Below are 26267 nucleotides of genomic sequence, written 5' to 3'. Positions count from 1 at the left end.
GTGAGGGGGTTATAGGTTGATCCTTGTGATTAATTTCCCTTCCCCCCAACCCACCTTCCCCTTACCCTCTTGGTATCTCCATTCTCATTATTGGTCCTGAGGGGTTTATCTGTCCTGGATTCCCTGTGTTGTGGGATCTTATCTGTAGCAATGTACATGTTCTGGTCAAGTCCGATTTGTAAGATAGAACTGAGGTATGATAGTGGAGGGGGGGGTGGCATTAAAGAAGTAGAGGAAAGTTGTATATTTCATTGGTGTTATATGCACCCTGACTGGCTCATCTCTTCCTTGTGACCCTTCTGTAAGTTGATGGGTCACCTGTTTTTGATTCCCAGAAATGCATTTAACTGTCAGTCAGTGGCAACTATAGTTGAAACCAAAATATTGTATGCATCTCCTGCTTTATAATGTTTCCAAATGACTTTCCTGAGACACCTAAGAAAGACACAGTAACTGCAATGATCGATGTCTAATGCCCTCCCAGCCCCCCAGGGTGATGAGCTATAGAAACATGGGTGAAGGGAGACCCTGGGTGGTATAAGATGTGAAAATAATAATTTTTAATTTATCATGGGCTCATGAGGGAGGGGGAAGGAGGGAAAAATAGTTGATACCAAGGGATCAAGTAGAAAGAAAATAGTTTGGAAATGTTGATGGCAACATATGTCTAAATGTGCTTGACACAATGGATGTATGGGTTGTTATAAGAGCTGTAAGAGCCCCCAATAAAATGATGAAATAATAATAATAAAGACATAATAGCAACAGCATCCTTGGGTTATAATGGTGAAGATTTTGCAATAGTTCAAATATCAGCCCATCTTTGAAGCAGGTTTAATAATGCTTTCCTCTCAGAGTTTCGGTCCTTCCCATACAAGCCAACTGTTGGAGCAGAGCTCGACAAAACAAACAAACAAAAAAAACCCACTGGAAGCACAGTGGGTCAGTGTGAGTTAGGACAAAGGACTGTTCCTATTAGAGCCATGTTCTCCAAAAAGGTAGGGTGAGTGGCACCTGAGAGGGCTGAGCTCTGTAACTGGGGGCGGGGAAGCTTTGAAGGTCCTGGAGTGTGAGATTAGAGAAAGCACCCATCTTGCATCTCCCTCCCTCCCACCCCCGCCCCCACCATCTCCTTTCCTCTTTCTGTCATCACCTCATGTGACCATTGCCAAGGACTATCACCCCAATAAATTTCTCTCTCATCTGTACACTTTCTGTCGCCTGAATTGCCCTGTATGGTAGTTTCGAAATCCTTCAACTTGCAGCTCATCAGCAGTCTACCTCCCTGAAGTGCAGATGTGGTTAATAACCGAGACATCCGTATGACCTATGACACAGGTAAGCCTGCTCAAAGAGCTGTGGAGATCAAAAAGAACATGCCGTGCTAACCCAATACCCAGGGGGGTGCAGGATAGGTGCTCAGTTAATGTGATGGATTTTTCCCGTGCCTTCTCTTTTGAAGGTATTTTAATTGAGTTTAGGTAAATATATATATAAAGTAACTTAGATTCTCTTTCAGCAGTGTTCCCTGATGTTGGCTGCCACACTTGTAGTGTGACAGCATTCTTCCCCCCCCCACACCTGTCCGGTGTTCATCCATCCACCCAGTGTCCCTACCCCTGTTTACCTTCTCGTCATTGCTTTTGATAGATGGTAACTCTTTGGTCATGTGTCGTTGAAACCTATTTCTCATGTGTTTTGTGATTTATAAGCTAACCTACTATTTGGGTGAAAGGTGGCCTTCAGGGGTGGCTGCCATTCCAAGGACAAGAGTATCTTAGGGTGGTAGTCGTTTGGGGTTCCTTATTCTCTATCAGCACCATCCTAAACCCGGTCTAGTCTTCTGAAGTTGAGCTGAGTCATATCGTTTCCTCCCATTCTAACCAAGATTTTCTGTTGTGTCCCTGGTGAGAGCCAGCCACCAACTAGTTCTTCTGGTGTCAGGCTAGAAGAAAGGCTATATTTTAAAAATCCACTAGTTCTGTGGTCTAATGCTTCCCTTGAGACTTGTGTTTCTTTCTTATGAATTTGAGTTTTGTTGAGGATTTTTCTTCGATCCTCACCAGGACCTTACATTGTGTGTCAAGCGGAGGGACACTTAGGGAGAAAGGCCAGGTGATCTAAGCCCCAAAGTTAACAGTTCTACCCTGACCCATACAAGAAAAGTAGAAAATAATCTTCACCTAAGAAATCCTTCACTAAAGGAACCAATCAAGACATGATATTTTCAGTCACCTCATATGCAGGCAGAGCTGCAAACAGTGAGTAGTGCCTGGCTCATGTCCCTTTCAATATGTGTCACTCTCCACAGTCTGGGCCATCGTCCAGTCTCCTGCATCAGTTTCCGAGTTCACTGTGCCTCTTCCAAAGCTCCCATTTCGGAACTCAACCCATAACTTTTCCCATTCCAGCTTTCTCTTCGGTGCACTCGCATTTTAAAAATCAGCTGTGTTCTGTTTTTGTTATGTTGGCCATTTACTGGACTCATCTGAACCAGTTTGAAGCCCTTTTAGAAGGAAGAGATAACAGATGTTGTTGGTTGCCATCCGGTCCGTTCTGATCCCATAGCGACCCCATGCCCAGGGAAGCACTGCGCAGTCCTGCACCGTCCTCACAATTGTCCCTTTGTCTGAGCCCACCATTGCAGCCACTGTGTCCATCCCTCTCATGGAGGCCTTTACTCCTTTCTGCTGTCCCTCCGCTTGACCACGTATGCTGTCCTTCTCCAGGGACTGGTCTTTCTCAGCAATCTGTCCAAAGTGCGTGAAGCCAATGTCTTGACCTCTATAAAGTATTTGGCCATACTTGTTCCAAGAGAAATTGGTTTGTCCTTTTAGTAGTCCATGGTACTTTCAACATTCTTTACAGGTGATTGGATTATTTCTGTAAGTGAAAGCTATTGATTATCTTTGGTTCTTCAGTATGCAAATGAATTCTAAAAGCTGTCATGAAAGCACTGTCGGACACAAAATATCTTGTTATTAAGTTCAGTAAATATTCTTACAGTAAATGCCAACCCTCTAAGCCCATATTTGTTACACGAGGTCTATCATTTTCCTATGGTGAGTGATGTGCTGCTAACCAGGGGTGAAAGGTGAAGCTGCCTACGCCCATAGAGATTTACAAAGCCTAGATCCGGTTGCTACGGGTGAGAAACTCCACAAAGGCGCTGGGTATTATAGCTGAAACCTTTGCAGTGAATACATTGCTTTTCTAGTCAACAATCTCTTCGATCATCCTTTCAGATGCTGTTCATTATGTAACTACCGTTACAGCTATTTTCGAGATCTCAAGTACTTAGTAACAGGTGTGCGATGATACCAGTTTGAACCCAGTCTGCAGCTCTCGTGAGGGATCGCCCTGCACTTCATTTGCTAGTATTTCCCCACTGTGGGCCACACTGAGCTCGCTCGGGCGCCACACCCACAGTGGCAGGCAGAGGGCGAGCGAGAGGAACTTGCTTCTAGAAAATCACCTTGCCTGCTCGGGTCACAGTGCTCCCGGTGCTCCACTGGGGTGCACCCACACTGTCCCACCTGAAAATTGGAGATGATCATAGTACCTTGCTGTTGGAATAATGTTCCAGCCCACTTTTGTGGTGCACTAGCTTTAGGTTACAGGTTGTTTCAGTTAAGTGTTAAACAACTAAATTGTAACAGAGACCAAGGCAGGATTACATTTTATGCTTCTGTGGAAGTTACAAAAGTAACTTTTAAACTGTAATGGACAGTTGAATCCCTTTCCCTCAGGGAGAAGGGTGCTTTGAAGTCTGTGTTGCAGGCAGAGAAATCCTAGGGGTCTGTTTTTACTAGGATTGAACAATAATAATAAAGGTGTAAGCGTCTATATCAGCAATTCTCAACCTGGGGTTCCTGGCCCCTTTGGGGTCAACAAGCATTGCCCGATTCATAACAGTAGCAAAATGACAGTTATGAAGTAGCAACGAAAGTAATTTTATGGTTGGGGGGGGGGGGGGGTGTCACCACAACAGGAGGAACTGCATTAAAGGGTCGTGACATTAGGAAGGTTGAGAACCACTGGTCTACATGAATCCAGGGGTAATGGGAACTTCCAAATCCAGGAATGTATCGGTTGGTAATTCTTCAAATGGAAGGGAATCTCAAAGTGTCATTTAAACTAGCTTCGGGAAAGTGAGGGCTTTGCTTTAAATTAAGTGGCTATCCACATTGGAAAGTGAAGAAGGTGAAATCCTGAGGGAGTGAGGGTGATGGCAACGAATTTCTTGAATGAACAAGTTTGGGGCTGATGGATGAGAAGGTGGTTGTGAGACAAGATACAATCTGGTAGCTGGTCTCTCCTGTAGGGTGCATCTGCCCGGTGCCTGACTGCTTCAAGTCTGCTCTGGACAGTCTGGGTGTCACTTCCTGCCGGGCGGGTCCTGCATTGGGGGTGTCTTTGCTTAGCATCTATTGAGTGCTTACATCAATTTTATATGTGGCCATGTTAAATCTATTTTTTTTCATATGGGGGGGTTATAATATATGCTTTTCATCCTTTGTTAGCAAGTGTGCGTGTTTAAAGGTTAACTAGTAGACAACCCAGAGGGTTGTTTTTTTTTTTTTTTGCCTGAAAACCTGAAAAATCAGGTAGTTTGAGCCTTGTTTTTTGTTTGTTGGTTTGGTGTTAACAGGAAAACCTTTGTACCTCAGGTGGGCAGGAATGTATTTTGTCTTCTCAAAAAGATGTAAAGACTGGTGTGAAAACGTAGGGTAATTGGATCAGGGCCCGACTTGAAAGACAGCAACTCTCTAAAACTGGGACTCAAAAAGACAGAGTTCTCCCTATTGATGTGGAACTGTATTGCTATGTAGTTCAGAACAACCACGTTTATTCTCACTGTGAAATGATTGAATCCATGCATTTCTGGTATTTTCTGTTTTTGAGCCAAGCTCCATCTGCTCTCAGCAGTGGCATCGCTTGTTTTGCGGCCTCTTCTGAATCCAGCCTACATCTCTCACTCGGTCCCTATGCACAGCGTCCTCCTCAGCCCCCGTCAGTTGCAACCATGCTGCTTCCAGTCACTGATAGGGCAGTAACGTCTTCCGTTACCCATACTGCTGTGGAGTCAGTTCTGACTCATGGCAACCTTATCTAGCGTTTCCAAGGCTGTGAATCTGATAGAGCAGATACCCTCCCTTCTCCCTAGGCAGGGGCAGCTGGTGGGTTTGAACCACCAACCTGTTAGTTGGCAGGCCCTGTTCAGACTTACCTACAAATTCAACTTAAAGACTCATTCCGAGCCCAGCAACTGCCTGTAAAAACCTGTTTTTCTTAACCTATGGAGGACAGTCTAGATGCGCTTACATAAATCAATAGAGGCCTCCTCTCTACTCAAGAACCAATAAAAGGGGCTTCTGAAGGAGTTCAGAAATAGGGAGGGTTATTGCAAGAGTGCCCAGTATCTGCCTGCTCTGTGCAGGCTCTATGGAGTAGAATGATGAGAGAGGTTTGTGGCCTCCGCTGATTCACGGTCTAGTGAATCGCTTAGACTAAAAGACGAGGCAGCCTGATGGCCACGCAGCAAGACCCCCAGCCGAGGTGTGTGTGGTGTTTAGGGAGGTGACCGTTACAGGTAGAATCTGGTTGAGGGGGTTCTGTGAGAGAAATGCTAAGAGCGGTCTGATCATCCATTACAGAGAAATCTTTTCAGACTTTGACACTTATTATCCTTTCTAGATAGCCTTTTCAGCTTTCTCTGGATTGATGTGCAGCTACGTTGTCTCGGCTAGAGGAGCAAGGCCCGGTTTTGTGCCCATAAGTAGAAGACTTGGCTTTGCTTACATTTTCACATCTGTATGTAAACGATAGTCATGTATCCGTCAGAGTTACTGGGAGGGTTAAATGAGTAGTAGTACCTGGAAAATCCTGTCGTGTACAGAGAGTAAGACTCCACCGACGGGTAAGCTGTTGGTGGGAGGTCTGTGCCCAATATGCCACCTATGTTGGAGCGCAGTCACATGCGGGCCCTTGAGTCTCTTTCTGAAACACTAATTGCTCTCAAATAAAATTGTCCTTTTCTTTCCCCCTTTCTAGCTCCCAGAGGAAAGCGAGGGTGGAAAACCTTTTATGCTGTGCTGAAGGGGACAGTTCTGTACTTGCAAAAGGTAAAATATTAAAACTAAAACTCACGAGTCTCAGTGAAACAACAGTTCAACAAAGTTCTCAGAGAAACATTCGTCATATACAAAGGCAACGTCAGACACCTGTGAAACTGTGTAATGAACGCTTAAATTCTATTGATTGATTTATGTAGTGGTGAAACGAAATGATACCTTTGGATGTATGTGATCAGTGAAATGACTGGGTTGTGCTCTGCTTACGCCCATGTTTTATTGGACATAAATTGCTAAGGTAGACTTCTTGTGCTCTGGACAGATACAGCCCCGTGGCAGTCTGTGTTTGCAGTGGATCCGGTACTGTAGACACCAAGTTACACCCTTCATTTATTATTTGTCTTCACTTAGCTCCTGCCTGAAACCGGAATTCCGTGCATTTTCACCCGAGTTCTGAAGCGTTTGTACCTAAAAGCGTCCAAATCCATGCCAGGTCATTCCTTGCCGGGATCCTTCCTTTCCCTCCTGGAGCCTGGAAGCTGGTTTAGGATGCAGTGCATGGGTTTTGACCTGTTGCAGGGTGGTTGCTGGAGTGCCGCCCTGCGGGTGCTGACTGGAATGCTGGACATGAAGGGTTAGTGGTGTGGTGGTTGCGAATTGAGCTGCAATCCCCATGGTCAGCAGTTCGAAACCACCAGCAGCAGCTTCAAGGTAGAAAGACGTGCTGTAAACAGTTGCAGTCTTAGAAGCCACAGGGGGCCACTGTGAGTCAGCATTGAGTCCACGCAGGGAGTTTGGCGTTTGGTGAAGGAAAGGCACAGCCATTGGGCTGGTCATAGAGCACTACCCTCAGTGGTGAGTAATAGGAAATGATTTTCTAATAAAGGTGGAATCATAATATAGTGTGGGCATCTTGCCCTAGTCACTTATTATCATAAACCCTGGCTGATGAAATTCAAAGTGGTAAGCTCCCCCACCCTTCTTCTTGCCTCATAAGATTCATGAAAGCGTGTATTTTCAAATGCTTGCAGAGCGTTGTTTCAAACCTATTCCTTATAGTTTAACCTTGTCCTCCTTTGTGGACACATTCTCGTTTGCTTAGTCACAATCATACGTAATAGTGCTTATGTCTTGTGAACATTTCTGCTCTTCAGAGAGACAGCTAGGAGTGGCAGAGGTTACATTATTTTCTAATTTATTAATTATTTCCAGAAATTTGTACCAAAGTCTATTCCCTACCAGTGGCAGGTGATAATAGGTCTCCGGCCGCAATCTCACCCTCACTTTATTGATCTCTAGGGGAATTTACAGGGAGCCCTTTTAAGGAACATTTTTAAAATTTCCTCTTCTCTTTATGGGCACTTTTCCCCCAAATTGTTTCATTCATAGAGCACAGTATCAAATGCAGATGCTTGTCTTGTCTCCCTTTCATAACAGATCAGGCGAGGGGCCTGTGTTAGTCTGGGTACTTTAAAGAAACAAATCCACAGAAACTCATATGTATAAGAGAGAGTTTTATATAAAGGGTAAGAGCGCATCAAGAAAACATCCCAACCCAGTGCTGCCCAAGCCCACAGTCCAACACTAACCCATATGTCCAACATCAATCCATAAAGTACTCCTCCATCTCACAAAACACATTCTATGCTGCCAACTGCAGGAGGAAAGCTGAGTCAGTGAACGTGTAAGCATCTCAGCGCTGGCAGGGGTTTCCACATGGCTGCTCCAGCACCCAGGGCTGCATCGGGGTAGGTCCATGTGCTTCTCAGGGATGTCTTGCAGGAAGTGAGCCTTGCCAGCTGAAGCAGAGAACTGGCTAAGGCAGCTGCATCCTACTCCAACCATCAAAAAGACCTGAGAACACAAAAGGCGAGACTCACCCAGCCATTTATCCCTCTGCCCTTCAATTAACTCCACATGTGTTTATCAGCCAGGTTGGCCCAATAAACCAACTACCTCAGGGCCTTAGAGCCCATATGCTTCCTCGTGGGCCAGCGCTTCTGTTCTGTAACAGCTCTCACTGAGCACACAATAGATTTGGCTGAAACAAGACAGTCTAAAGAAAATGATTAATAATATTCTTCTTGCGTTTACATACTGCTTCGGAGGAACAAAGCAGGAAGTGTATGCTGTTGTTGACACTGGGAGACTAGCCCTGTTTCAAGGTGCGCATCCGTCTTGTGTAGACTTCATTTCCCTGTGGAGTCAGCTCAGCTCCTTATTTCTAAGTCAACTGCATTGGCCCGGGTGAAAGCAGCATGGGTGTGCATGCTGGGTCTCTGCTGGCCCTGCCCCGCTAGCTTTGTCTCTGCCTGGAGCAACCCTTTGAAATTCAAGGTTACCTCTCACAGTGGTTTCCCCAGCATCCACTGCATTCTCTTAGTTACTTTCTCTCATTATTTCTAAAATCTCTGTAAGCGGAGCAGCTGTTTTGGTAAAAGCATTTCATGGAACACCTAACCACAGGATTCCCACCCACTCAGCCCCAGGGTGGGCTAGGGAAGGGCAGGGGAACACTTTTGCATTCAGCATTTGACAGTGGAGGAGAGAGGGGTGCTGTTTCCAGTTCCCCAGTTTTGTCTGGCTCAGTGCTCTCACCCTCAGATGGGTGTGTTGGCATGAAGGTGACTCCTCCAGATCTAGAAGAGAAGGGACTAAACATTGAAAAGGGGGAAGCTTTATGGAGCTTTAAGCATCAGCATTTTTTTTAATCAGAGCCCCAAGATTCAATCACATCTTCTCCACTCTTCTGGTACCTCTGAAACATGCAAGCGTGCAGGCTGGGGAAAATTGAGTGGCATTCCTCCTTTAAAGAGAAAAACCTGGTGCTAAGGAAATTTGTGTAGGAGAGTTCAAAGGAGCCCTGAGAATTATATTTCAGGTTGATCAGCTTGGCAGTTTATCTAAGGCAATAAAAAAAGCTAGCCTATATCTTCTGAGGATCAGCCTCAGCCAGGGAAGGGGCACCCATGTTCTGTTGCCTTTCTGTTATCGCTACTCCTTGTTACTAATGCACTTAAGAAACTGACAAGCCCAAAAGCATGTGATGACAGATGCTTAAAATGTCAACATGGCTATCCACGTCTCCCCTGACGCCTCACACAGATCCCAGAGACTGGCTCCGCCATTAGTGGGAATAGGTATCATCCAGTCAGTATCCTGGCTGTTTAATGCATTTCCTCCTGATGCATAACAATTCAAAGAGCAGATAAGCAGATAGACTATACTGCCAGGAAGACCCTATGGAATCTAAGGAACCCTGGTGGTGCACTGATTCAGTGCTCAGCAGTTGACAGAAAAGCCGGCCGTACAAACCCATCAACCACTCTGCAGGAGAAAGATAGGACCATGTACTTCCATAAAACTGCAGCCTTCGAAGTCACGTGGGGCGATCCTTCCCTGTCTTATAAAGTTGCCGTGAGTACAGTCTACTCGACGGCGATGGATCAGCGACAGACACAGGCATCTGCATCTGAAAATGCCAAATGCCAACAGTGAGTTAGTACCGGTGCTGTCTGCTGCATCTGCTGTGAGACCTTCCCTGCAGAATGACCTCTGGAACATTGTGCTGCCCGGAAACAGTAGGAATAGGTACTTCGCCTTTCTTCATGGAGTACTCCCACATTTTTCCAGTTAGAAGCATCCATGGTTCCGTGGGAGCGTATCCACTTTCCACACAGGATATGTACATGTGGAGTTGAATTTAATTCCCAGCCAATGTGAACCCATTCTGCATGACAGAGACCTAAATATACTATACAAATCCCTCTGTGGAAGAGAAACGTAAAAGGCATTGTTCTGTCTTCTATGTACGAGAACAGCCATTCCCTGGGAGGGAGCAGCATGACATCTCAAACGGAGGAGGTGGGAGGACTGGCCTCCTGAGCCTCTCATTGATCATGCAGCCAGGACAAAGGCTGTTTGTAAGCGTTTGATTTTGCGGGATTTATTTTCCCAATTAAGCCTCATAACTATATAGGATGATCTGGTCTACAATTCGTTGTTGTTGTTTTCATTGAGAGGCTGAGGCTCAGGCACTGCTTCACTCACTGAGGATTGTGAAAATTGTGTGAGGCAAGCTAGAATTATTTTGTTTCACTCTAGGGTGTTTGTGTTAGTCTGGGTACTTTCGAGAAGCAAATCCACAGAAACTCATGTGTAAGAGAGTTTTATATAAAGGTTAAGTGCGCATTAAGAAAACATCCCAACCCAGTGCTGCCCAAGCCCACAAGTCCAACATGAACCCATATGTCCGACACCATTCCACAAAGTCCTCCTCCATCTCACAAACAGACGTAATGACGCCGACTGCAGGAGGAAAGCCGAGTCAGTGAACGTGTCAGCATCTCAGCACTGGCAGGGGTCTTCACTTGGCTGCTCTAGCACCCAGGGATGAGGGATGACTTGTGGTAGGTCCATGTGGCTTCTCCTCAGGGATGTCTTGCAGGAAGTGAGCCTTTCAAGCTAAAGCAGGGAACTAGGAACTAGCTAAGTTAACTTCACCCCGGCCCAACCATCACAAAGCAAGAGACCCGAGAACTAGAAAGGCGAGGCTCGCTGAGTCATTTATCCCTCCGCCCTTCAGTTAACGCCACCTGTGTTTATCAGCCAGGTTGGCACAATAAACTCACTACCTCAATGTTCTTAGATAAACATTAAAGCTCTAGCGTATAACCCTTCCAATTATTATTAGAATTCAAACAAGCTGTTTGGGGATGGGCGTTTCATTAACTTTAACCTCACCAACCATTCAACTAACTCCCGGTTAACATACAGCATGTGCCAATACCTTCTTTCTTTATAGCCTGCTGCTCTCATGAGAGGGATGGGTGGCAGCCCTCTTCTCAGCACACTCTTCTGACTTGACACACTCTTTCATTGAAGATCGGGACTGTCTAACCTCCTGAAGTTGGTTTGTTTGTTCAAAGCAGACCACTTTTTAGATATTCTTATTGTCCTCAAACCAGGAGGCATCACAAAAAATGTCAGTAACCCAATCATTTCATGGCTCCCAGATTTCCCAAGCACCCATTACTAGCTGGATGCTGACATCTGTACAATGTTTGGAACTGTGTAGGACCACACGTGTTGCTGGTACAGGAGGCCAGAATGGCAGGTCAGAAGCAAATCAGTGCTGAGCACACCTGTAAGGTTAGAGCTCTGCCAGTTTTCCCAGAATGCTCCACACTAGAGATGTGACTGTGAGCAAGGTATAGTCCCTACATCTGACTATCAGAACAGATCACCAGATTGAAAACAGTCTCCACGTCTTTCATCCAATAACGGTGACAGAGAGGGAAGTGTGCTGTGGGAACGCATTCCAAAGGGGGTGGGGAATAAATGAGCCAAAGACAGAGGAGGCAAGTTCATAGACAGTGAAGATGAAAAGACAAATAGAAGTAGGTCAGATGAGAGGATTCAGACCTCGAGAAACCTAGATGCTGAGATGTGAGAAGCCAAAGCAAGTCAAGATGCAAGCTTGGAGGAGCACGAAAGGTATGTGAGGCAGGTTGTGAGTGGCCAAGAAAGCCTGGTAAGGAGTTGGGGCTTAGAGCAATGTGGAGCTATTGAAGCGGTTTAAGCTAGGGAGTGATAGGATCGCATTCATATTACAGAAAGATCAGTCTGGCTGCAGGATAGGGTGGATTGGTGGGAGATAAGGTTGGGGGCATAGAAATTGATTGGCTGGCTTGAACTAAGGCAGCAGGGAGGGAGAACTCTGTTTTAGGTATTGAGTTCAAGGTGGCTGCCGAATAATCCAAGGAAATCCCCAGTATGCAGTTAGATGCTTGGAGCTGGCACCCACACTTTCCACTCCCACCTGTCCCCACCCCAACACATGGGTAGCTGATCTCTTCCTGTGAGTTTTGCACATAATCATTGATGGCACTGCCTGGTAAACCAAGGAGTGCAAATCACAAGTGTAGTGGTTCAAATCCACTAGCTGCTCCATGGGAGAAAGATGAAGCTTTCTGCTTTCATAGAGATTTATAGCCTCAGAAACTGTATATAGGTCTGTCCATTTGTCATACTGTGTTGGCTTGTGTGTTGCTATGATTCGGGAAGCTGTTTCACTGGTATGTGAATTACCAACAGGTCACCCAAAGTGAACAGGTTTCAGCAGAGCTTCCCGACTAAGAACAGACAATAAAAAGAAATCGACTGCCCACTGTAGAGGAATTAGCCATTATGGTTGGCATCAAACCATGGTCCGTTACTGAACAGCCAGTGGATGAGAGCAGCACTCTGAGAGGAAGGGCCATAAGCTGAGCCCCTCACGTTGGAAGGCACTCAAACTGACAAGGAGGAGCTGCCTGCTCCAAGGAGAGTCGGCCATGGTGGGTGGAGTAAAGCCTTTGAGACCTTCAGCGACAAACATCAGTTAATAATTGGAACCTGGAATGTATGATGTCTGAATCTAGGAAAATTAGAAGTTACACAATTGATGTATACATGGATTGTGATAACAGTTGTATGAGCCCCTAATAATTTGATTTTAAAAAATGAAATGGAATGTAAAATGACTGATATTCTAGGCTTGAGTGAGCTAAAACTGACTGATAATGGCCATTTTGAATCCCAAAATCATATAATTTACCTAGTCAGAGGAATGGCCTTGTGTTCATTGCCAAAAAGGACACTTCAAGAACTGTATTGAAGTACAGTGTTGTTTGTGATAGGATGATATCTATCAACATGCAAGGGAATTCAATAAATACAACCATTAGCTAAATTTATACATCAACTACTAAAGCCAATGATGAAGAAATTGAAGAATTCTACCAATGTCCTGAGTCAGAAAGACCTCGAGTTTTTTTTTTTGTTTTTTTTTTTTAAGAAAAGGTGAGAACTCAGTAGATCTTATACTGGGGAAAAACCTGAAGAAAAAAATTAAGCCTTGATTTACGATATTGAAAGATTCTATTGCAAAATATTGGATAATGCAGGGAGCCTCAAAAGACAATGAAAGCAAAGTACAGAGTCATACTGAAAAGCACTAGTCAATATTCAGCCATGTCAAGAAGTAGTATACGATTAAGAACCAGTGGCACTGAAAGAAGAAGCCCAAGCTATACTGAAAGTGTAAGGGGAAACAAGGGTCCAGGAGTGGATGGTATAATTTAAATGTTTCAGTGAGCTGACTAATAACTGGAAGCATGTACTCCTTCCTCCATGCCAGAAAATGTGGAAGACAACAACTTGGCCAACTAACTGGAAAAGATGCATACTTGTACCCATTCCAAACATGATCCAGCAAAGTGCTCAAATTACAGAAAAATGCCATTGATATTCCATGCACATAGAATTTTGCTGGAGATTATCTAACAAAGATTGTAGTAGTACATTGACAGGGAGTTTCCAGAGGTTCACACCGGATTCAGAAGAGGAAGTGGGGAAAAAGGATAATCGTTGTTGATGTCAGATGGATCTTGGCAGAAAGCAGAGAATACCAGAAAGATGCTTGTTTGGATTTTATTGACTATATAGAGGTATTTGATTGTGGACCATCACAAGCTATGGATACCCTGCATTGTTCTCATGCAGAGCCTGTACATGGATCACGAGTCAGTTCTAGGAACCGTTCAAGGGGATATTGAATGGCTAAGATTAGGAAAGATGTGAGCAGGGTTGTAGCCTCTCACCATATGTATTCCTGCTATATGCTGAGCAAATCCTCAGGGTCTGCATTGTCTGAAGAAGAATGCGACATCAGGATTATTGAAGGAAGCTTGCTAAGCTGGGTTATGCAGAGTGCACAACCTTGCTGGCTGAAAGCAAAAAGGACCTAAAACATCTGCTGATGAAGAACAAGGCTTGCAGGCTTCCGAGTGGATTACACCTCAATGTAAAGAACAGAATCCTCACAGCTGGACAGTTAGGTTCTATCATGATGAGCAGCGTAAAGATTGTAGTTGTCAAAGATAATCATCTTGCTTGGATCGGTGCTTATGGAATCAGCAGTCAAGAGACCCAAGGATGTATTGCATTAGGTAAATCCGATGCACAAGACCTCTTTGAAGTGATGAACGCAAAAAGGTTACTTTGAAGACTAAGGTGCACCTGACCCAAGCCATGGCATTTTCAATCAAGTCATATGCATGTAAAAGTTTGACATTTACTAAGGACGCCCCCCACCCGGCCCCCCCAAGAATTGATGCATTTGAACTCCGGTGTTGGCAAAGAGAATTGAAAGTGCCATACACTGCCAAAAGATAAAGTAGATCTGTCTCACAAGAAGTATGGCCAGAATGCTCCTTAGAGAAAAGGATGGGGGCAACTTTGTCTCACGTACTTCGTACACGTTGTCAGGAGAGACCAGTTCCTGGAGAAAGACACAAGGCTTAGTAGAAGGAAAACCTTGACAAGATGAATTGGCACCGTGGGGACAACCAGTTTATTCTCTTGTGCATAGGGTGCCTATGAGCTGGGACTGATTGGATGGCACCTAACAGCATGAGTCAGAATCAGTTCTGTGGCAGTGGATTTGGCTTTGAGCTGTAGCAGTGTCCGCCATGTAATTCATTAGGAATGCCCACTTCACTTTCAGAAAGCAGAAGCAGCATTGGAACCACTCATTCATCTGTGCCAGGAAATTTGGAAGACAGCGACCTGGCCAATTGACTGGAAGAAATCCATATTTGTGCCCATCCAAAGAAAGGTGACCCAACTTTATACTAAAAACTGTAGAACAACATCATTGATAGCACACCCAAGTAAAATTTTGCTTCAGATCCTCCAACGGCAATTGCTGCAGTACACTGACAGAGAGCTGCCAGAGTTCAAGTCAGATTCCGCCGAGAGCCTGGAGCAAGGAATGTCCTTGCTGATGTCTGGTGGATCTTGGCTTAAAGCAGGGACTACCAGAGTTGTTGTCTTGTGTTCCGTTGACTATGCAGAAGCATTCACCTGGGTGGGCCATCATAAACTCTGGGTGACCTTGAGGAGAATGGGAATTCCAGAACGCTTCACTGTGCTCAGGTGGAACTTGCACACGGGATGATGAGAACAGGAGAAGACTGCCTTGTGTAAAATCAGGGTTGTGTCCCCTCGCCATACGTGTTCCATCTGTATGCTGACCAAGTCATCAGAGAAGCCGGGTTATACGGAGAGTGCAGCATCAGGCTTGGAGGAAGCAACAACCGGCAGCATGCAGGTGACACAACCTTGCTTGCCGAAAGTGAGGAGGAATTGAAACACTTGCCGATGAAGATCGAGGATTATAGCCTTCAGTATGGATCACAACTCAATGTAAGGAAGACCGAAATCCCCACAAGTGGACCAACAGATAGCATGCTAAAAGGAGAAAAGTTTGCAGTTGTCAAGAATGTTGTCTGACTTGGATCCTCGTCGAAGCAACACCAAAAGTTCAAAAGATGTATTACATTAGATAGGTCAGCTATACAAGATCTCTTTAGAGTATTGAAGAGCAAGGGTTTTATTTTAAGGACTACAGTGTGCCTGACTCAAGCAGATACATGAAATTGCCTCATATGCATGAGTAAGTTGGACCTTGAATAGGGAAGACCGTAGAACACATTCGTATGAATGGTGGTGCTGGAGAAGAATATTGAGAGTACCATGGGCCACTAAAAGGACAGACTGATCTGTGTTGGAAGAAGTAAGGCCAGAGTGCTCCTTAGAGACAAGAATGGCAAGACTTCATCTTACATGCTTGGGACATAATGTAAGGAGAAACCAGTTCATGGAGAAGGACATCATGATTGGTAAAGTGGAAGGACGGCAGCAATGAGGAAGGCCCTCGAGGGGATGGATGGACACGGGGGATGTATCGGTGGGCTCAGGCACGGGAACAATTAGGAGGGCGCAGGTCCGTGTGCAGTGTTTTGTTCTGTTGTGCACAGGGTCGCTGTGATTCAGAACCGACTCAGTGGCACCCAACAACAACGTCACGGCGACAGGATTGCTTTCTTTTTTCCTATTGATTTCTCTCAAATAAAATACATGAAATCCTCTTCTTTTTTTCCTTTCTCCTAGACAGTTTCTGATATTATCCAGAGCCCCTTCTCTGCTTCTCCAGGTCATACACAGTCCTCTTCACCACCACTCACCCATTACTCTTCCTGTTCCTCACTTAATGATACTGAATCACCTTTGCCCGTAGCCTTTAAGCCAAATGAAAGCCCAGCATGTATCATGATCTCAATATCAGAGCCATTTGCAGAATGTCATATTGAGAGCTATAAGAAAAGTAATCGTGGATGAGAAGACTTATTCGTGTAATAAATGGTTCGTGAGCCTTCTAAATTAATTCCTCTCATGAAAAAATACAACTCGACATAATATAAATTGATTATATAGGTGAAAATTGACAGAAAAGACAAATGGAATAAAATTGAACAGCTAATTCCAGTTTCTAGAACTCGCTAAAGTAGTCTTGGCAAGAGAGGACCAGAATAAAGGTTAATTTAATTTGTTGCGCTCATTCCAAACTACCTCAGGCTTCAGGTACCCGAAATGACCAGCTACCACAGGTGGTCATGGTAGAGTGAGTGTGTCAGTTTTGCGGCAGAATGACAATGCATTGCTGGTCAACCACGCCAGGCCAACCCACCCTACCAGCTCAGGCCAAGAAATACATGATCGATTTGTAGGTGTGATTACGAATGGGATCAAGGTAGTTTTGGCCCAAGAGTCTGATACTATCACCTTAACATGCCACTTGATTTATATATGCTTCAAAACTTTGAAATGGCTATACATTGGTGACAAAGTGATTCCTTTTTGTTAGTCCTAAAAGTCTGTCATTGTGGACATATTTAGATATTGTCTTCATATCTGTGTGTCACCAGTGACTGAGTTGTCTGTCAGCCAAATATTTAGACCAGATTTTGCTAGCATACAGCTTCAGAAAATGTCTCTCTTGATCTCTAAAGCGTGAGTTGGGTCAGATCCTATCAGTTCTGACATAAAATCTTTGTTTTTCCTTCCTTTTTGGAAGCTATTTTTTTTATCATTTTATTGGGGGTCCGTACAACTCTTATCACAATCCACACATCCGTAAATTGTGTCAAGCACATTTGTACATTTGCTGCCATCATCATTCTCAAAACATTTGCCTTCTACTTGAACCCTTAATATCGGCTGCTCATTTCCCCCCCACTCCCCCTACCTCATGAAACCTTCATCATTCATAAATTATTATTATTTTGTCATATGTTACACTGTCCGACGTCTCCCCTTGCCCTCTTCTCTGCTGTCCATCCCCCAGGGAGGAGGCTATACGTAGATCCTTGTCATAGGTTCCCCCTTTCCACCCCACATTCCCTCCACCCTCCAGGCATCACCACTCTCACCGCTTGTCCTGAAGGGGTCACCTGTCCTGGATTCCCTGTATTTCCAGTTCCTATTTGTACCTGTCTTTTAATGGTATTGTTGCCACTTGGTTGTGACATCACTGAACAATGCCAGCTCTAAGCTAAATTGCCAGGTGATTGAAGAATTAGTTAAGAGTGGTGGGTGTAGGTGGCTGATTAGTGCATGGCAGTGAGTTGCTTAGAATTCAGTTGGTTATAGATTGTATTCCTCAAACCAGGATCTTGAACATTTTGGATCTCTAGGGTCTAGAAAACAGCTATTTAAATATTAATATATCTGTCTTTACCATATCTTTAAAACGTGGAAACTAATTGCATTCGGTGAAGCTCTAGTGTCGTGCGCCAGTAATACAGCACACCTGGCTCTGAATACAGAATGCTTTCTATGCCTTGGGGCTCTTGGAACAGAGATTTCTTGTCCCACCAGCTCCTAATGTTGTCGTCAAAGCTCCTGTAGGAGAGGAGTGTTGGTCGGGTTGGCGAGTAGGTGAGTCACATCAAGGGTGAGCCTGGGACCGGCAGGAAGAAAGCACTGATGGTTTGATGCCATCCAGACTAGGATGACAGTGACTGCCCCCGATTCGATGAGTCAAATGCTGGAGTGTGCCGGGACCACCACCACTACCACCACAAAACCTGCCGGGGCCCTGCTCTGCTTTTGTTGACCTGGGTGCTCAAAACAAACCAGTGTACTGCCACCACATGCATGCAGACTCGTAGCAACCCTACAGGACAGGGTAGGACTGCTTCTGTGAGTTTCGGAGACTAGAACTTTTATGGAAGTAGAAGGCTCCGTCTTTCTGCTGAGGAACATCTGGTGGTTTCGAACTGCTGACCTTGAAGATCGCAGCCCAATGCGTAACTGCTCAGGGCATTTCCATTTTCTTTTGTGAAGCTGCTGGCTCTGTGCCCTCTCACACTTTGAAAAGGACCCTCTCATATCAGTCTCCAAAAATAGGGAAACTGCTTAAGTGTCCTGTGGAAGAATGGTGGTCACATCTAGGGTTTCTCTGCTTAGAATTATGATGACCACCTCAGCCCGTCAAAGAAATGTCAACATTTTGCAAAGGAAAGTTTAGACATAATCACAATTAAAAAGCAAAACAAAATAAAACCACTGTCAATTCATAGAGATAGTGCAGCCGGAAACATAGCTCATCTCTGGAGTTGGAGACATTTTGTCTGTGATCTGAAGCTTCTTTGTGATGAAACACAATTCCCATTTAAGTGCCAGCAAAACAGAGAATGATTATCTTGGTTCCTAATGATTAAAAAAAATTTTTTTATCTATATATGCAGTACTGTATGGCTTTGATCCCAGTCACTCAAATGTATGATAGGCTGGCTCTGGACATACTCGTGCTCGGAAACCAAGTCCACTGCCACCTGCTCGGATCCTTCTCATAGTGACCCTGTGTATGGTTTCCCAGACAGTCAGTCTGTACTGTCGCACACAGCCTCTCTTCCTTCCTTGTAGGGGCTGGTGGGTTTGAACTGCCACTCTTGTGATTAGCAAACTCATGGTGCCACTGGTATTTCTTGGGCAATATTTTCTCTCCCCTTGTGTTTTTCTGTTTACCTCTTTTCCCTCCCCCGTTCCCTTTCTTCCAACACGACACCCTCCCCAGTCATGAGGAAAACATGACGTTGACAGTGGGTTTGGAGAGGGAGGTGCAGATGAGCTGGTCTCTGACAGTAATACCAGTGCTGCTGTTAGCAGACATTCTGGTAAAGACTGGAAGTGAAAGGAAATCTGGAGAGAGTCTCTACCAATGAGAGCCCTGATGTCTATGTTAGTGGCAGTGGGGTGGGGGTGGGGGGCCAGATGGAAGAGTGAGTGGTGATATTTTTTTAACTGATAAAAACATTTGATACATCAAAGGTTTTGTTGGTTTTTCTTCCCCCCTCAGATAATAAGTCGGAGTCCTACCATCTTAAGGTTCAAGGACTGTTGGTGGTTATGTGGTCTCTTAACTCCCTTCCAGTGGCCGTGTAAGCCTGTTAATCGAGAGATGCTGACTTCCTGGTATGCGCCCCCAGATTTATCCTGGGAACTTTCCCGTGTCCTAGCAAAGTCTGAGCCCTGACTGGAAGAGTGCCAAGAGGTCTGCTGCATCTCAGTGGCCCCTTTCACACAGATGAGAAGGCTTGCCAGACCTCTGCCATCAGTTGATTCTGACTCATAGCAATCGCATGTAGGACTTCCCAGCTTGCTATCAATCGTTTCAAGAGCTCATAGCTTCAAAAGAATGGTGAAGAGGCAAAGTGTTTTAGTGCCAACAAAGACATAGTCCCCCTACCATGGCTGATTCCTCTGCACCATTGGATTGTGCCAGGGGGCATCATATGTATACTACCTGAATACATAAATATAAAAATTGAAAGCAAGCTAATAAAAAAAGCTGCCTACTTTTAAAAAGATATCCAACTGAAATATTTATAGCTTAAAGGAGAGGGAGTCACCAAATTATCAAAAATACTTCTAATTTCATTTTTCCCCCTCAATCAGGAATAGACAATGTAGGACCCAGTTTATTCCATTTACTGATGTTTTTCTTAATAGCCTTTTAACTTCAAGCAAGAACTTGCTCTCAGTTTTCCAGTTTGTATTCTAGCACAGAAAATCAAGGCTATTTCACATTTGCTCCAAGTTATTTTAGTTAGAAAAATTTTACCTTTTTAGTAAGACATGAAGTGAATAACACTTTAAAAACTGGAATTATGAGTGTTACTTAAATGGCATTGATGAATTTTCATGGCGGTTTGCACACTTCCAAATGAACTTTGTATTCACCTGTACCAGTTTTCAGACTTGGTGCTACTTACTTTTGTATCTGTAGGTGATTTTTGTGTGAGTGTGTTAGGATCCAACTTGACGATGGAGAGCAAGCTTCTTGAAAAATAGAAAGAATTTCATTTCATACTCTAAATGAACCCACAATAGATGTCGTTGTAAATCAGGCTCTTGGTGCTTATCCGGATGGTAGCGTGCTCTGATGACTCGCGCTAGATAGAAGATGTAGATTGCCGTGTACACATGGAAGAGTAATATTTTTAGGTGTCATTTCGCCCTTCGTTTGTTGGAGAAAATGGATAGTAATTAGTTGTCATGGAGCATTTTCTTTTCTTATGGAAAATGTCTTGGTTGAATTTATCTTGCTGCTTCACATTCAGTTTGCACGGCAAATAGTCTTAGGGCTGAAATGGTTTGATTGCCATAATGCTCCCCTCTTTTCTTCCCCCCACTTTCACCATGTAAGTATCACCTTCTATTTTCAGTAGTGAAGAAAACTTTAAAATGTCAGCATAATCTCCAATAGATAGTCAATTTTGAATTCAATTTTCAATCCTCATGTTTCCACTGTACTTTGGTTTTGTTGATGTTTGTGGACTTGACTTCAAAATACTGAAACTGTTTTAAAGTTTTTCTGTGGCCTTTGATTTTTATAATATTGTCATCTTTAGAAAAGAAGAGGCTTATTTTCTTTTCAATATAATATAAACTAGCAGTGTGTCAAGGTTTTGGAACCTACCTTGGGCTAAACTTCTCTTCAAAAAACTCTCATGTGGTTATTGCAAGCTAATAATTACTGTTAGTTTTCACTTAGGACTACAATGTTGTATTTTTGAAAACTCCTATTTCTTTAGAATGGTCTAAGAATGGCATCCTTAAAAATTAGATTTAATTGAAAGCAACAGCAGCAAGAATATACTCAGAAGGTACAGGAAAGGCTCTTAGCGTGAAGGTATAATTACTACCGTATTAACTGCTATCAATTGGCCTTCTGCTTCGTAGTCACCCATTGCGGTTTGTATAGACATCATGATACAGGAGGGACTTGAAACTAGGCATTCCCAGGTTGCAAACATCCAATTTGAGAGACAAGTACTACTTGCTCTTCAAAGCAGAGCTTTGAACTGGCCCTGTCCTGGGCAATGATGCAAAACAAGAACAGACGTGACTTTTTACAATTTAGGTGATTCATCATGGTAACTAGAATGGAAAGAACTATGGGTTGAAGTCCTGAAATAGGGGGCTCAGAAGGGTTATAGTAACCCCCTCAAAAAGCCCAGCGCATGAGGTTAAAGTGTTAGCAGGGTAGCGGAAAGCTACAGACAGCCAAAGCAGCACAACCTCTGAAAAGGGTGGGACACCGCTATGTTTGGACAGAGCAATGCTATTTCTAAATCCTTCAATATTGTGTAAATGCCCCTCACCATGAAACGATTGAACCCGATCCTACTCTACATAAACTCATTGCAGTTGCCTTTACTTGCTTCATGGGCAGCTAATAATAGTAATTATCAACTTGAACTGACTTTGAGGCATTTAAAAATAAGAAGCAAAGGCCGTTTCAGGAAAATACATAAAGGGGGGGGGGCAAACACATACTTTAGGATGAAAACAAAATAGAAAGCAGATGAGCAGTGATATGAGGGGGTAATCCTACTCCCTCAAAAATAGGAAAACTCCACTGGGAAGAGTATGCATTTTTCTCTGAGCAGAGTCCGCATTTTAGTATGCATTTTTCCCCACTAAGCAAACATTGAACCACCGCATTTTTAGTGCTCCCAGCGAATTTTTTTGTAGAAACATTTTCACTTGAACCTTGTTTTTGTGATGGCCGATTTAAGAGAACAGTGTGTGGCTGTGAAATTGTTTGTGGCAGTGAAAAATGCCACAGAAACTGTTGTGATGTTGAATACTGCTAACAAGGACAGTGAATTAGGAGAAACTCAAATGTATGAGTGATTTTCTCATTTCCAAGAGGTGAAATGTCAATTAATGGCAAACCTCATTCTGGATGTCTGTCAGCTTCCTGAACGGATGAAAGTGTCAGCTCATAGTGCATTTGTAGTTTGTTCCACCAGGTCAGACTGTTAATAAAACTTTACAAGAGTATTTAGAGGTTCTGAAAAGATTGCTTAACAGTGTGCGCCAATAAAGGGCTGATTATGGCAGACAGCAGACTGGTTTTGTCACCACAGCAGTGCACCTGCTCATGCAGCCATCTCAGTGCACCAGTTAGTCACAGAAAGCAGCAGACCTCTCTTGCTCCATGCAACTTCTTTTTGTTTCCACGAATGAAGAGGGACGTGAAAGGACAGCGAGTTGATGACTTGGAAGAGATTACGGAAAAAAAAAAACCCAAAAAACGAGGGAGGTGCTGTCAGCCATACAAACAGATGAGTTTTAAAATGTTTCCAAGAATGGAATCGCAGATTTGGCAAATGTTTTAAGTGTAATGGAGAGTTGAAGGTGATAAAGTTGTTTTGCAAAAAAAATTGAATACATAGCTTTGAAAACATTTTCCAATTTTTTATTGGGGGGACAGGGGTGCTCGCTCATACGTGGAGCTAGTCAAATCTGAAAGATAATGTAAATGTAAAATAAGGTTTCTTGAAATATAGAATACATAATACATGAGATTATTAGAGCTAGCCATACTGAATAATTTTAACAATTTATAATTCATAGGAAAAAGAAAAAAGCAAAGTTAAAATGTTTTAAAAGTTGTATTGATGTGGGTAAGGGGTAGAGAAATACAGCATATTGATGAGTCTGTAACATTTCCTTCTGCTTCTAAACAGTACACAGAATACACATAGTTTTAAAATAATAAAGGGTACATACGTGGTAGTTACATAATCTGGTGTCAACTTGAGACTATTAAAAATGAAGGGTTGGAGTTTAGCCTGTCATTCAGGATGCAGCTTGATGACCTCATTTGAAGGCGCCACAGAGATAAATAGCTCACTGGAGGTGGAACACACCCACACTCCCTACAAGACATTCCTGATGACAAGACACATGGAGATACCCTGATGAAGCCAGAGCCCTGGAGCTGGAGGAGGTACGTGGAGACCCATGCCAGCACTGAGATGAGTCGCTGCCATGGCCACCGGAGCCCAAGACTTTCCACCCGCTGGGCTTTGGTCTTCCAGCATTCAGCATCATTGCATGTGTTGTGTAAATCTGAAGAAGAATCTATACATTGATATTGGACATATGGGCTAATATCAGATTCACGGACTTGATCTGAACTGGGCTGAGATGTTTTCTTAATAATATACTATTGCTCTTGGGTATAAAGTTCTCTGTTACACACATATGAAGCTCCCTAGATTTGTTTCTCTTGTTTGCCTGGCCTAACACATTATGGTACCTTGGGAGAGGGCACTAGAGAAACAAATCATGAAGATGGAGAGTGGATGCTTGCTTGACCTCTGTCTCATGGTAGTTCTTCTTTGGCTAGCCAGAGGTCAGATATGTCCATGCAGTTTATTGGGTTGTTTTCTGGAAAGAATATGGGAAGTTAAAATTTTGATTATCTGGTTTGGTTGTTGTTTGGGGTTATTTTGTTTGAAATGGCAAAAGTGAACATTAATATACATTTTGAAGTCAGGGATGGAAATCAGCGCTTGAATTTCTCAGAGACCATGCTGCTTAGTGAAACAGCTGACAGAAGGTCAAAATGGCTGACAGATGGCCTGGCCCTGGTTTGAGGCAATGCAGCCAGAGGCCTAAGGCCATATTTTGTATCAATAGAATAATTTAGATAAGGATTAAGATACATTAGGTAAGGATTGAAATAGACTGTTTTAAAAATTGAGTGTAGTATCTGATTTTCTACTTTGTTTATACTGATTTTTTCTGCTTGTTGATATTAACGATTAAAAGAAATGATTATTGGGAAGTATGAAAATAGAGAGCTTGTGAGCCCACTTGTCTTGAGCCATTAAAATTTGATCTTTAACTAGGTTTAGGACAGGCCTGCAAAGAAAGCTCTGAAAAGCTAAGCCCTACCCAGTGTCTGGAATTCTCAGGACCGTTGAAAGCAAAGACTGTTGCCTAGAGGACTGCTGACAGATTGAATTTAAATTAAAAAAAATAACTTTTTGGATTTTAAAAATTTTGAACTAGTGGTTTGTGCTTGAGGCTGGAAAAATCTGGAAGTGAGGTAAATGCAGCAGCAATAAACAAGTTGAGTCTGTCCACTGACACCAATAGACCTGGTTCACAGGGACTAGAGAAGAACACAAGAGTGGGTTGACTGGTCTGAAGTACATAACCTAGCACAAGGTGACTAGGCTTGTTGAGTAAATGTGATGGGGCCTATGGTCTAAAAGCAAGGCAGCCAATAGATGAGGCTAAGTGAGGCAGTCCACAATGAGTTGACCAGAACCTGACCAGATGAAGAGAAGATTTTTGAATCTGTAAATTGGTGCATATTGCTGCTGACTTTACGGACGTCCTGTCCTGATTTGATTTCATTTATGAATGTGGACTTACAAGGTTCTAATTAGAATGAAGATTTTTCACATCAAAAAATATAATTGTCTTCTCAGCGTACTGGGTTGATGTAAGTGGGCAAAATAGAAATGGTTGGCTTACAAACTTTTATACATGGGGGAATATATTTATAGGATTATGGTATGGGTGTTCACATAAATTTAGCATATTTTTGTTTTATTCACTTATAGAAACTTATATTTAAATGAGGGTGGCACATTTTTAATTGTATGCATTTTAGTTTTATCCTGTTAGTTAAAGATATGATTTTCTTATTGTTTGTTTAAAAATTATGTATAACTAAAGAGTTGTGTGAAAGTGTTGAAGTGACAAGGGATGATCTGTGATAGTTACATAATCTGGTGTCAACTTGAGACTATTAAGAGTGAAGGGATAGAGTTTAACCTATCAATCAAGTCTCAGCTTGATGACCTCATTTGGAGGTTCTATGGAAATAAGTAGCTAACTAGAGGCGGGACTCTACCTGCAAGATATTTCCATTGACAAGACACATGGAGCTACCCTGATGGAGCCAGAGCCCTAGAGCTAGAGGAGGCACATGGAGTCTCCTGCCAGCACTGAGATGAGTTGCTTCCACTGCCACTGGAGCCACAAAACTTTTTACCCACTGGCCTGTAATCTTCCTGCATTCAGCATCATTGCATGTGTTATGTGAATCTGAAGAGGAATTCATAGATAGGTATCAGACACATGGGCTAATATAAGACTTGATCTGGACTGGGATGGGATGGTTTCTTAATATACAATTACTCTCAATAGAAAGCTCTTTTTTATACACATATAGTATCTATGAATTTGTTTTTCTCTAGTCTATCCTAACACAGCCTAGTTAAAAAGAACAATCATAATCTTAAGTGCACCAAAGAACAGAGCAACATTGAAAGCAAAAAAAAAATCACCATTAGTAATGTAAGGAAAACTTGAAATACAATTATAGTGGAAGAAATCAATATGCTTACCTCAAAGGGACAAACGTTTGTCATGAAAAAAAGATTTTTTTAAAAATTCCAAGAGAATAGAGGAATAAAGGTGCTAAATTTGACCAGATTACATTTCCTTTTCTTAAAGAAAAACATTTGGTTTGTGTGTTCATGGAATATTAACAAAAATTAAACATATACTTGGCCACAAGATAAACCTTAACAAATTTGGAAGGAAAATAAACGTATAGACAGACAACATCTGGCTAAAATCATTAATATTAGAAGGTTATAAAGGTGTATCACCAAAATTCTAGAACTTTACATTTTAGGACATATTTCTTGATAAGTCTAATGACATAAGGTATTAAAAAGATAACTACGAATTATTTAAAAATTAATGAAAAAATACCTTTCATTCTCAAGCTGTTATACATTGTAACCTGTGCTGCCTTTCTTGTTTGTTTGTTTTTTTAAAAGAAGACATGAAAAGCACAATAACTAAATTATTATCCTTGGAAATTAAAACAAGAAAAATTAACCACAATAAATTATTTTTGTTGCATTGTTAGGTACCATTAACTTGATGACCTGTCAAAGCAGGATGGAAAAGTGCCCAGTT

The 26267-nt window shown here is 43.0% G+C and overlaps 1 protein-coding gene across 5 annotated transcripts in view; it reads left to right on the top strand.

Moving 5' to 3' along the window:
- The window catches only part of PSD3 (pleckstrin and Sec7 domain containing 3), a 527311-nt gene that overhangs the window by 461537 nt on the left and 39507 nt on the right, over positions 1–26267 (top strand). For all 5 annotated transcript variants that reach the window (XM_075556571.1, XM_075556567.1, XM_075556568.1 and 2 more), the window contains one exon: positions 6055–6125. In XM_075556571.1, the coding sequence (XP_075412686.1) occupies positions 6055–6125 (71 nt within the window). The remainder of the gene's footprint in view (positions 1–6054; positions 6126–26267) is intronic.

The sequence above is a fragment of the Tenrec ecaudatus genome, chromosome 8 (assembly GCF_050624435.1).
Source record: "Tenrec ecaudatus isolate mTenEca1 chromosome 8, mTenEca1.hap1, whole genome shotgun sequence".
Taxonomy (NCBI): domain Eukaryota; kingdom Metazoa; phylum Chordata; class Mammalia; order Afrosoricida; family Tenrecidae; genus Tenrec; species Tenrec ecaudatus.
This window is presented reverse-complemented; position numbering and strand designations above follow the sequence as displayed.